The sequence below is a fragment of the Danio aesculapii genome, chromosome 3 (assembly GCF_903798145.1).
Source record: "Danio aesculapii chromosome 3, fDanAes4.1, whole genome shotgun sequence".
Lineage (NCBI taxonomy): Eukaryota > Metazoa > Chordata > Actinopteri > Cypriniformes > Danionidae > Danio > Danio aesculapii.
Window position 1 is genome coordinate 59,012,918 of NC_079437.1, and position 14,041 is coordinate 59,026,958.

The 14,041-nt window shown below is 38.3% G+C and overlaps 1 protein-coding gene across 1 annotated transcript in view; it reads right to left on the reverse strand.

Annotated features, from left to right (window-relative positions):
- Positions 1-14,041, reverse strand: part of LOC130221747 (alpha-1,6-mannosylglycoprotein 6-beta-N-acetylglucosaminyltransferase B-like) — a 209,485-nt gene that overhangs the window by 77,027 nt on the left and 118,417 nt on the right. Inside the window, exon 8 of the mRNA XM_056454334.1 lies at positions 9,649-9,818. Coding sequence (XP_056310309.1) covers positions 9,649-9,818 — 170 coding nt within the window. The remainder of the gene's footprint in view (positions 1-9,648; positions 9,819-14,041) is intronic.

Genomic DNA, 14,041 nt, shown 5'->3' on the forward strand with positions numbered 1-14,041 from the left:
GAATGAAAGACAGATGAATAAATGAATCAATGAATCAAGCAACTGGATGAATGAATAAACAAGCAAATAAATTATAAAATAATAATAATAAAAGAAGGAATAAACGAAAAAGCAAATGAATGAATTAATGAATGAATAATTGAATGAATGAATGAATTAATTAATTAATTAATAATTAATGAGCAAATGGGTGAGTGAATAAACAAACAAATGAATGAATAAGTGAATGAATGAATGAATGAATGAACAAGCAAAATAATAAATGGATAAGCAAATGAATGAGCAAATGAATGAATGAATGAACAAGCAAAATGAATGAATGAATGAACTAGCAAATGCATAAATGAACATGCAAATGAATGAATGAACAAGCAAGTGAATTAATGAACAAGCAAATGAATAAATGGATGGATGAATAATTGAATGAATGAATGAATGAATGAATGAATGAAGTGAATTAATTAATGGACAAGCAAATCAATGAATGAATATTTGAATGAATGAATGAATGAATGAATGAACAAGCAAATTAATTAACGAACAAACAAATAATAAATGAATGAATAATCAAATGAATGAATAAATGAACGAACAAACAAATAAATAAATGACCATGCAAATGAATGAATGAATGAATGAATAAGCAAGTGAATGAATGAACAAGAAAATTTATAAATGGATGAATGAATTAATGAATGAACAAGCAAATGAATGAATGAATGAGTGAGTGAGTGAATGAATGAATGAATGAATGAATGAATGAATGAATGAATGAATGACCATAACAGAATATATATACCTCCTCACTGCACAGCTTCTTACATGTGTTGTAAGGTGCCCTGTGCTGAAACGGGGCGTTTTGTGATTTTTCAGTCATGAAAGGGCGACAGGAGTGTTTCTCGCATCACGCGCTGGGCTTCTGACAGCAAGCATGAGTGTGTGATGTGTTTCCTGTGAGTGTGTGACACTGACAGACACAGAAAGCAGGAATAAAGATGAGGAGAGAAAGAGAGGCAGAAACTCAACACACCGGACTCTTCTGGCCTCCTGCAAACATACAGCTGCTGTTAGGCTGTTCTGGGTTGTTGCTGGGGCTTTACTACACTGTTGCTAGGGGGTTCTTAGCAGTTGCTATGCTGCTTCTAGGGCACTCTAGATTGATGCTACAGTAGGTTCTTTGCTAAAAATACCCTTTCTAGACAAATGTTGAGGGAGAATTTAATTTATCTTTTTTATTTATTTCTACATTTTTATTGGGAAAAAATACACAAATGACAAGGAACAAATGGAAAACAGAAAATAATTATAATAAAAAATAAAATTACAGTATTTTCCGCACTATAAGGCGCACATAAGAGCCTTAAATTTTGTCAAAAAGCAGCCGTGCTCCTGATAATCCGGTGTGCCTTATGTGTGCTCTGAGTTCCAAAATCTGTAAAAATGTTGTTGTGTGACTTTGGTAAGGGCGCCGCTTGATTGACTGTTGGAGCATTTCCCTCCGACACCAGAACGTAATACGTACACTCGGTACGCTGGCAGCAATAACCCAATCAAAACATTTGTTTTTTTAATGATCCCCGGAAATGGCACCAGTGAGTAGACATGCTTACGAGGCACAATTCAAACTACAAGCTATCAGTTACGCGGTTGTAAATGGGAATAGAGCAGCTGCGAAAAAATTGCACATTAACGAATCTGTGGTTCTGTAGTGGAGGAAGCAAGAAAATGAACTGCGCCAGAACTGGAGCTAGCCATATACGTCGGCAGACTTGAGACACAAAGAGGAGTTGACCACGATGACGGGGCTTGAGTCCGTCAAAAAAACAAAAACAAAAGCCAAAAAATAAATAAAAAAAGAAGTAAATAACAGGTGAGAATGTGTCAGTCAGTCAGTCGACAGCGCCCTCTGGTGGATTTATGCGAGAACAGCAGGCACAAATGGCACTCATGAGAGAAATGTGAGATCTCAAAAGCGTACACAGTGGTCTCTGGTGGGATTGTGAAAACAAAAACTGCAAAAAAATGAGCTCCTCTGACATATTTGGCGATCTCCAGAAATGTGCAGTTGAAGTCAGAATTATTAGCCCCCCTTAATTATTATTATTATTTCAACACATTTCTAAACATGATAGTTTTAATAACTAATTTCTAATAATTATTTAATCTTTGCCATGATGACAGTAATTAATATTTTACTAGACATTTTCCAAGACACTTCTATACAGCTTAAAGTGACATTTAAAGGCTTAACTAGGTTAATTAGGTTAACTAGGCAGGTTAGGGTCATTAGACAGGTTATTGTATAACGATAGTTTGTTCTGTAGACTATCAAAAATATATAGCTTAAAGGGGCTAATAATTTTGACCTTAAAATGGCTTTTAAAAAATTAAAAACTGCTTTTATGCTAGCCGATATAAAACAAATAAGACTTTCTCCAGAAGAAAAAATATTATCAGACATACTGTGAAAATTTCCTTGCCCTGTTAAACATGATTTGGGAAATATTTAAAAAAGAAAAACAAAAATCTAAGGGGGCTAATAATTCTGACTTCAACTGTATATAGAGGTACATTTTCTGATTGAGCCTGGGTTGCTTAAAGTGTAGTGTCTGACATTTGCTGAAAGAAATCGGTTGTCAACACGCTAATAATAAACTCTTTTGAAATGACTCACTTTGAATGTTGTGAAGTTTTATAATAGTAAGGAAGCTGCTTCAGAAGGCTTATGTGGTTTGGGAAAAACAGCCTGGGTTATTTTGGTCTCTGTACGGCTCAGTCCGAGCTCAGCTTAGGGGGTTGTTTGCTGGCAAATGCATGAGCAGAAAAAACATTTATCTGAAGAAATAATTTGCCCGGGTGAATCGGAGCAGAAATGTCTCAAGAAAAAGAGAAACCCGGTCAGTTTTCCTAGAGTGACTCTGTTAGAGATTGCAATAATATGCACTATTCGTTTCACTGTTTCGCTGACCAATTTATAGACACAATAAAGGCATTCATTCTTTTCCTCCTTGTGAAAGACTATAGAAATTGCACTTCATCAAACTTCAAAAGCAGCGTATTGAAGATATGGATCAGCAGCTCTGACAAAACTGATTCAAGAAGAATGAAGTCAAGTTAATCATGAAGAAAACATTAAAACTGAAGGCAATGTTCACACAAAAGCTGAACTTGAGAATGTGATCTGAGAATGGCACTATCTCTGTGTGTATCGCGGCATTAATTGGATCTGATTCAGAGACCTGTGTAAAGTCTCTCAACAGAGCTGCTATTAATGCTATTTTAAAGCATTCGTGTTTTGTTTTAGAGGTCTCCGACAATAGCTTTACATTCTCTAAAGGCTTAAAAGCCAACTTCATATTCATTCAAGGAGTTTCAAGGATCTAGTCTCTTTTAAAGCTGCTGAATGTAAGTTTTTGACTCTTCTAAAGCATAGAAATACCATAATATGTTTGGTAAAACAATGCTGAAGTCACTTATTCTGCTTTGAAAATGTGCTTTCTGTGTCGGAATGTCTGTTTTGTCCAAAAAAACAAAAATAGCTTAAAGGGGCTAATAATTTTGACCTTAAAATGTTTTTAAAAAAATTAAAAACTGATTTTATCCTAGCCGAAATAAAACAAATAAGACTTTCTCCCTGTGTGGCAGTTTGGGCTCTTGAGGGCCCCTTGCCCTTCAGCTGCAGGGTCTCTGACCCCAGCAGGTTGCCCCAGGGTCCAGCCACTCTCCCTGGGTTGTAGTTTGGGCTCTTGAGGGCCCCTTGCCTTCCAGCTGCAGGGTCTGTGACAACAGCAGGCTTCCCCAGGGGCCAGCCACTGTCCCTGGGTGGCAGTTTGGGCTCTTGAGGGCCCCTTGCCTTCCAGCTGCAGGGTCTGTGACAACAGCAGGCTTCCCCAGGGGCCAGCCACTGTCCCTGGGTGGCAGTTTGGGCTCTTGAGGGCCCCTTGCCTTCCAGATGCAGGGTCTGTGACCCCAGCGTGCTACCCCAGGGGCCAGCCACTCTCCCTGGGTTGCAGTTTGGGCTCTTGAGGGCCCCTTGTACTCCAGCTGCAGGGTCTGTGACCCCAGCTGGCTGCCCCAGGGGCCAGCTACTGCCCCTGGGTGGCAGTTTGGGCTCTTGAGGGCCCCTTGTGAAAATATTATCAGACATACTGTGAAAATTTCCTTGCTCTGTTAAACATAATTTGGGAAATATTAAAAAAAAGAAAAAAAAAAATCTAAGGGGGCCAATAATTCTGACTTCAACTGTATATAATTCTTGAGGTTTTTGAGGGACGACCTTATTGTTTTATATTCAATCCACTTGGATATGTAAAAACTAATGAGTTAACTTGATTCCTTTATGTTGTTAAAACATAAATTAATTGTGTGGAACCCAGCATTTTTACAGTGTTGCTTTGATCTCTATGACCAGCCAGTTTATATTTCCTTGGTTGCCTTGGTGGAAAACTGTATTTAATTCGAAGGTCTTGAAGGCTGCATCAGTTTATGTGACTGTGTCCAAAAATGCAACCTCTGAAGGACAGCAGCAGCCTCCGAAATGAGATGCAGATTCACAGAACTGGAGGTTATGACTTTAGAAAACCTACATTTGGTGGTTTTTACTAAGCAAATTGCAAATGTAATATTATAAACTAAGCAATAGCTGAGCAGGTTACATTGTAATGTCCCAACGACAACCGTACCAAGTAATTTGTCCATCCACCAAAATCAACACGAGAAACATTTAAATCCAACAAGGCTCATTCTGAAAACGTACACCTATATATATTTCTTAAGAGTGCCATATACGTCCCAGGAGGTACGTTTTGTTTTTGCGAATCCACCAGAGGCCGCTGTGTGTGATTTTTGAGATCTTAAATTTCTCTCACGAGTGCCATTTGTGCCTGCTGTTCTTGCGTCAATCCACCAGAGGCCGCTGTCGACTGACTGACTGACCAACTGGCCGATCAACTGACCCACCCTCCTTCTCTAAAACCAACCAATAGTGCTTTCAAACACACCAATTGACACATTTTCAGATTTGACCACATTCTCACCCTGTTATCTACTTGTTTATTTTATTTTTTGGCTTCTGTTTTTGTGCTACCCACGTTCTGGAACCGTTCTTTGCCAGATTCGAACCTGTTGTCGTGGTCAACTCCTCTCTGCATCTCAAATCCACCACCATACAAGGTGAACTACTTACTTGACAAATTGGTAACAGCGCGAAAGCCATCCATACAGAGGTAGTTGGTCATCTGGTAAGCACGAAAAGGAACGGCATCATACCGCACCAAATCATTTGCTTAGAAAATGAAATGTTGCCATTTGTACTTCTGGCTAAATAATTTGTGATCTCCAAAAATGTATAAAGGGCTAAGTTTTCAGAATGAGCCAATGTTGTTTAGATCCATTCAGAAGTTCAGAATAGTCTACTCACTGCACACCAACGAAATGGCAAAGTTTAGATTCTAATTATTACATATTAAACCTCTATAACATTATTAAAAATACATGCTCACCAATATTTGTATTTGTATTGAGTTTACGTTAAAACGAGAAACAATGATGTTTAAAGCTCACGGTTTGGCCATGTCTATGTACTACTTCGACACTTTAAAAACTCTTAAATCTGTCAATTAACTGTTTTCGTATTTTGTGTTTTCTGTTTATTTACAGTTGTGAATTGCATTATGGGATGTTGATCTCTACTCTGTCAACTTTTGATGTTGAAAATTCAACTCAACAGTTTTACAAAGGGATCTTTATTGACATTTCAGTAGTTTGAAATAATATATCGTATAAGAAAATATATAGAGATATAAGTCTGTAAAATAACAGAAAACGTGCAGGCAATTTATTACAAGGTTTTTCGTAGCGTAATATACAACACCAACCCAGACAATATATCACTTTAAACGATTAAATATGTTAATAAAAGCAACCCAGGCTCATTCTGAAAACGTACTGCTACATACATTTCTGGAGGGTGCTAAATAAGTCCCAGGGGCTACGTTTTATTTCAGTTTTTGTTTTCGCGAATCAGTTTTAGAAAGCAATCCAGAAAAAGTAAAGTCGTCACCTGATTTTTACCACGTTTTCAGATTTGACCACATTCTCACCCTGTTGTTTACTTGTTTATTTTATTTTTTGGATTCCGTTTTTGTCTTACCTGCTTTCTGGAACCGCTCTTCACCAGACTCAAACCCCATAGCTGTGGTCAATTCATCTCTACGTCTCAAATCTGCCAACATACATGGCGAGCTACTGGACAACCTGGTCACAGCGGGAATGCTGCCCATACGGAGGTAAGTGGTCAGCTGGTAAGCGCAAAAAGGAACGGTGTCTTATCACTATATGTACTTCTGGCTACATAATTCGCAATCTCCAGAAATGTATATAGGGGATACTTTCAGAATGAGCCTATGTTGAATAAAAGTCACTTTTTCACAACTTGTTACGGTAAAACATTGTTAGAATAAAGATCAAGCTCTTAAAATACAATTCAAAAGCATAAATAGACGCAGAAAAAAATTATATATATATATATATATATATATATATATATATATATATACAGAAAACTGTTTTTTTTTACAGTGTAGGTATTCCCAGATTTTCTTTATAGGGCACCTTTAAATTGATGTTGAAACCAGAATGGTCCATCTCTTTCCACCTGTTCTCCACATGTACATTTTCTCCTGCATTAACACAGGGACACGTACAGTGTTTGGCAGCAGAAGGTCGGAGTGGTTGTTGTCCAGCCCGAAGCGAGACAGAAACCTGTTGTCATGGAGCTTCAGCTCTTCCACTGATTTAAATTCACCAGGAGCTTCCGCAGACAGTAAAGTTCACCGCTCAACTTGCCTTATTTTCTTCCAGCGATTAATCAAAGCCATCGGCAGGACTTTCTGTTCTCCGCTCGTACGCTTGTTTTCACGCTTTACCAGGCTCACTTACGGCTTTCCTGACAACTGCTTGACAAAGTCAGCCTGATGGCGTGCACACGTTCATTCAAGCAGGTGCGGTTTTATAATGGGCTTCTCTTCAGCTCTGATCAAAACTGCAGCATCTCAGTAGTGTTTTTGGGATCTAACTATAGCAAACATTGCATTGCTTATGTGAGAGCTGACCAGAGCGCTAAAATACATTGGAATAAAAGAAAAGCCTGTTGTTTCTGACTCACTTGTTGTCTTATGACTTGTTGAGCTTTTGTACTGTTTTTTATTCCTGAATTGTCCAGCCCACTGCCAGTTTACTCAATTGTATTTCAGCACTCTGGGTTGCCTTGGTGAAAAACTGTATTTAACTCCAATTGTTGGTGTCACGTAACTTGTTGCTGAACTATGTAACATACAGTCCGGAGGTAAAATTCTGGTGTGACCCCTAAAAGGGCTTGGGTTGTTCTACATGAGTATATGACACCTTGTGCCAGCAAGTCTGCCGGTGAAAGTCACTTTGTGACACCTTACCCAACCAAGACGCTGGCCAGAACTAGAGTTGTCCCGTCTTCAAAGAAATTCCAAAGAAAAACCCCCTCCATTCTGACCCCCTCCACCCCCCCCCCACACACACACACGCACGCACGCACACACACTTTTGAAATGGCTCAGAACTCAGAAATTTCAGAAATTGACTCAGAAATTTCAAAATTCAACCCAAAGTAAATGTGTTTGTAAACGTTTGTATTTTCTTCCTGACTTTCTCCTTTAACATATACACCTGTATCTGCCCTTTCCAAGACACTAGACAAACTAAGAATGCATGAATTATGTTTTATGTACTTCTAAAAGTGTCATGTCTGGTATCATTCTGTTCCGTACATAATCTTACAGCTCATGATCTAGGAGGCCTGATCATAACTTATACTTCTTACATTCTTTAATGCTCTGAGTTAATGTCGACCGAGTGGTGAAAAAGTATCTACTGGACATTACTCTATAACAAATCTCACTTTATTGTCAGTTACCCCTTTAAGTTTCAGTTTCCTTTATTTTTGTCATTCAAAACAAAATTATGTTGCATCAGACTCAACAAGAACATAAAAACATCTGTTTACACTGCTTTCTCTATTATGGTAAGTTGCATTTGTTGTTGCAACACAGGCTCATTGTGAAAACGTAGCCCTGCGGACGTTTCTGGAGACAGCGAATTACGTAGGCGGAGGTACGTATGGCTGCATTTCATTTCTTTAAACGAACGCTACGGGGCGGTGTGACGCCGTTCCTTTTCGCGCTTACCAGCTGACTGCTTACCTCCATATGGACGGCATTCCGGCTGCAACCAGTTTGTCCCGTTAGCGCACCACGTCCGTCGGCGGATTTGAGATGCAGAGAGGAGTTGACCACGAAGATGAGGGGTTCGAGTCTGGTGAAGAGCGGTTCCAGAAAGCAGGTAAGACAAAAACAGAATCCAAAATATAAGACAAGTGAATAGCAGGGTGAGGATGTGGTAAAATCTGAAGACGTGGTAAAAAAAAAGGCAGACGAGGGCTTTTATCTTTTTGGATTGCTTTTGAAACGTGTTGGTTGGGTTTAGGGAAGTGGGTGGGCGGGTCAATCGATAAAATTGGTTGGGTTTAGGGAAGGGGGAGGGTGGGTCAGCCGATCATTCGCTAAGTCAGTCAGAAAGTCTGTCAAAAGTGAGTCGACAGCGGCCTCTGGTGGGTTTACACGAGAACAGCAGGCGCGAATGGCACTCGCGAGGGAAATTTGAGATCTCGAAAAGCGTACACAGAGATCTCTGGCAGATTCGCGAAAACAAAAACTGCAGAAAATCGTGCCGCCGGGACGTATTTCGCGGTCTCCAGAAACGTCCGTAGAGGTACGTTTTCAGAATGAGCCTGGGTTGACTAAATCACTTGGAACCTCAACTTTACAATTTGGGGTTTAATACCTCAACTTGCTCATCTGTTTCTTTGAGGAAGCTATTCCAGAGCACAATATGACTGTAGAGACGGGTTTCAAAACATTACGAAGCTTCGACACATTTACTTCGACTGTTTCAGTGTTTCATAAAGCCTCGCTTTGCCTACCACTTGTTACTATAGTTAGAATCCAAGTGAATGTTTCTTTATATCACAATCCAAGCAATATCAGATAAAAAAAACATCTTCAGAAGGCAAAAATGATTAGCAAACAACAGATGCTAGTTGTAACTAGAAAAAATACAGTCTAGGAACAAAGCAAAGATCCAACAGTACTCCAGACGCAATGAAAAAACAAACCCAAAAGGCTTATATATGAACACAAATGACAAACACCTGAACGTAATATATAATAGTAAAACTCAAAGAAGCAAAGCATTATGGGGACTAAAGTTGTTAACCAGAATAGCACACAACGAAGTGCCCTCTAGAGTCTAGACTACAGAATACACAACCAAAATACATCGCCCCCACATCAAACAAACACAAGTCTGTACTACACATAAGTTTGCAGCCCCCTGCTTAAACATACTTTCTGAAGAAAAACTCTCATCTGACTTTGTGCATGCTCATATACTGTTCTGTGAATATTTCAGCCTAATTATCTGCATTAATAACATGTAACGCGCGTATCAGAGCCGATCTCAAAGTCACGGTCAGAACTCGTCTGCGCATCTGCTCAGGTCGAGAGGTCAGCATTAGCCTCGCGCTGGAGGAATATTAATGAGATGCATGAGACTCACCCCTGCAGCTCTTTGACGGAGAGCGAGATCTTCAGGTTGTGTCCCAGCACATGCAGGCTGCTGAGGATGTCGGCCCACTGCACCATCTCTCCCAGCGGGCCACCCTTCAGCACCTTCGGGCTGAACACGTCGCCCGACTCCTCCGTCAGAAAGCCCACGTGAACCAGGATCTGAAAGGGAGGTCATGACAACACACAGCTATGTTACTAATGCTACATCTACTGCTTCTGTTTCTCACACAGCTTTATGCAGATCATTTGCTGCTTGTTAAAATACCCATATTTGAAAATACTACATTTAATTTAGAGTAAATACTATAGTGTTTTTGAACCATGCTATAGAAAAGTGTCTTATAATGTATATACACTGTAAAACGTGATTAGTTGACTAAAGTGAGTAAAGCCAAAGCTTTTAAAGTGAGTATTTTTTTACTTAGAAAGTGACTTTAAAATTGCTTAGAGCAATTAGCTGATTTTACTTTAAAAAGTGAGTAAAACTGTTGTCTTTAAAACGATTAGTTGACTTTACTTAAAAAGGTGAGTAGAACCATTGCTTTAAAGTGATTAGTCAATTCTACTTAAAAATAGAGTAAACATAGAGTAAACACCATACTTTCAAAAATATTTTTTATTTAACTTTTAAAAGTGAGTAAATCTATTGTTTTTAAAGTGATCAGTTGATTTGACGTCTGTGTACTTCACTTTCCACCTTGTCTGTAAATTATCTGAAGTCATTTTTTTTGCAGTAGTTTTTGTCTCACATGCAAATTTGCCCTATTTGGTAAACATGGCCCCTAATGCACAAATCAATCAATCTATCTATCAATCAATCAATCAATCAATCAATCAATCAATCAATCAATCAATCAATCAATCAATCAACCAACCAACCAATAAACTAATCAACCAACCAACCAACCAACCAACCAACCAATCAACCAACAAAACAACCAACCAACCAACTGATCAATCAAACAAGCATCCAACCAACCAACCAACCAACCAACCAACCAACCAACTAACCAATCATCCAAGCAAGCAACCAGCCAATCAAACAAACATGCAAGCAACCAATCAACCAACCAACCAACCAATCAACCAACCAACCAATAAACTAATCAACCAACCAACCAACCAATCAACCAACAAAACAACCAACCAACCAATAAACTAATCAATCAATCAATCAATCAATCAATCATCCAGCCAATTAACCAACTGATCAACCAACCAACCAACCAACCAATAAACTAATCAATCAATCAATCAATCAATCAATCAATCAATCAATCAATCAATCAATCAATCAATCAATCAATCAATCAACCATCCAACCAATTAACCAACAAACCAACCAACCACCCAACCAATCAACAAATCAACCAACAAACCAAACAATAAACTAATCAATTAAACAATCAATCAATCAATCAATCAATCAATCAATCAATCAATCAACAAATGAGTCTGATTTATTATGATTATGTTAATGTTGATTATTATTATTATTATTATTATTATTATTATTATTTAAAACGTGAATGCCTTTCTTTCTTCATAATAGTGTGCTGGAGTGTGGATAAAAAATTGAACATTATCAAAACATTCATTTTCTTTTCAGCTTAGTCCCTTTATTAATCAAGGGTCACCACAGCAGAATGAACCGCCAACTTATCCAGCATATGTTTTACACAGCGGATGCCCTTCCAGCTGCAACCCATCTCTGGTAAACATCCATGCACACTCACTCACAAACCACTTTCAATTTTAGCATACCCAATTCACCTGTACCACATGTCTTTGGACTTGTGGGGGAAACCCATGCCGATGCTCGAACCAGCGACCTTCTTGCTGTGAGGCGAACGTGCTACCCACTGCGCCATCGCGTCGCCTGAACATTATCATATTTGCTGTAATGAAATGTTGCAGCGCAGTGGTTGTGCTGTCTCTGCAGTGTTTCAGTAAAGTTCAGCAGGTGTGCAGTCTGCTCTCTCAGGTTCCTTTTGCTAATCTGTGTTTCCCCAAAGCCCTGTAAGCTTAAACAGAGATTATAAGCCATTTGCGGCAATGATCTCTGCAATCTTCTCAGGCTTATGATGCTTTTGGGATTGTGCTAAAAATGAGGTTTAAGTCCAGACTGAAGGTCTCCTCGTGATTAATGTTCAAATGCACTATTGGCAAATTTGCTCAATTTGTTAAGTATGGCCCCTAATGCACAGTGGATCATTTTCAACCAACCAACCAAACAACCAAGCTACCAACTAATGCACAGTGGGCCATTTCCAATCAACCAACTAACCAATCAACCAAGTGTAAAATGAGAATCAAGATTTTTTTGCTTATAATAAAGATCACGATTTTCTCACGATTCTCTAGATGTAAAATAAAGGTTAATATGAGTAGGCTATTATTATTGTTACTTCTCAAACATAGGGTAAAACAACTATCATAATATTATCTGTAGGTCTACTGTTGGTTAAAACGCTACATTTTGAATAGACTTTGAATGGTGGAGTTGAACAGACTTTAAATATGTCCTGGTCATTAATGCACATAAAGTGATGACATCAGAACACAACTATTCATAATTTTGAAGATGAGCTATAACGTTTGAGACATGCTTGCAATCTGTCATTGACAACATTATAAGACCATTTTTTCTACTGGTAAAATCAGACATTTGTCATTATCAGATTCCCTCTTGCATGATATTCAGCATTATATAGGCTAGAGTAGTTATACTGACACTGTTAAACATTTATTCTCAACACTCTGTGTTCGCTATGAAAGAAAAACATATCAAATGCTTGACGTAATCATAACTCTAAAATATGGTATGATTATTTAAATAATGTGCACACTTTCGGTTTCATTTTCACTGCTAAGTGCGGTTTATACTTACCGCGCGGCTCCCAAACGATCGCTAAACTAGCCTCCCAAACTAAATGTTATTTACAACTTGTTACAACTTGTATTCAAAGCCTATGCAGATTCTATTCACTAAAGTAGACATCATTCATAGGCGCGCGCCCACCCTCTCACGGTCAGCTCACGTCACGTGTGATTTCGCGGCCGCGAATACATCATTACATGAAGACATAAATGGCATTTTTGGGGTGAATTATACCTTATGAATACAGTCTGTAACTCTTTTAACACCATTTGGAGATGTCAACTTTGCTGAGCAACGTATGTAAAACAATGTGAAGATCTGTGCGGCCGCCTTTGCTTCTCTCCTGAACTTGAAAATATGATTGGCAGAATCGTAAAAATGCTTGATTAAGATCGTCTAGGGGGTGGAATCGAGATCTCGATCATATTTCGATTAATCGTGTAGCTCTACAATCAATCAATCAATCAATCAATCAATCAATCAATCAATCAACCAGCCAATCAAACAAACAAACAGGCAAGCAACCAATCAACCAATCAACCAACTAACCAACTAACCAACCAACCAATAAACTAATCAACCAACCAATCAATCAATCAATCAATCAATCAATCAAATCAATCAATCCATCAACCTATCAACCAACCAACTATCTAACTCTAAATGTAAACTATACTATGTAATAACTATATATCTAAAACTAAATGTAAACTAAACTATAAATCTAACTATAATGTATCTACAGCGTCTCAGTAAAGTTCGGCAGGAGTGCAGTCTGTTCTCTCTCAGTTTTTTTTTTGGGGGGGGGGGGGGGGGGGGGGGGTGGGGTGGGGGCTAATCTGTGTTTCCCAAAAGCCCCGTAAGCTTAAACAGAGATTAGAACCCATTTGCGGCAATGATCTCTGAAATGATCTCTCTTGTACTGGAGACGAGGATTAAGTACAAGTTCTGACTGAAGGAGCCCTCGTGATGAATGATCAAGTGCTCTGTTGGCATCTCCAGTCAACACATTCACCGTAATTCACTTAGCAAACACTTCAAGGCAAAATGAGGAGCGCTAAGAATTCAGAGTGATTTAAACGAGGAAGAAACATAAGGAAAAATACGGCACATGCTCTGTTAAAGTCACAATAACACATTTTAAACCATCCTGACCTAATAAAAAAAGTCAAAACATTGTGAACCGAATTATAAGAAGCTCTAAGGACACTTTTGTGCGCCAATAATATAAATAAACAAATAAATAAATAAATAAATAAATAAATAAATAAATAAATAAATAAATTTGGCTATATCTTCTGCATTAATTTAGCTTGTGTGTTTATTACAATATATATTACAATATATATTATTAATATATATTACAATATAACACTTGAATAATAAGTCATACTGCTCATATTAAACACACACCCTTACCTGACAAAAACAAAAGACAAATACAAGTCATTTTTACACACTGTTAATGATTTTTGTAAATATTGATATATGTAAGTATTGA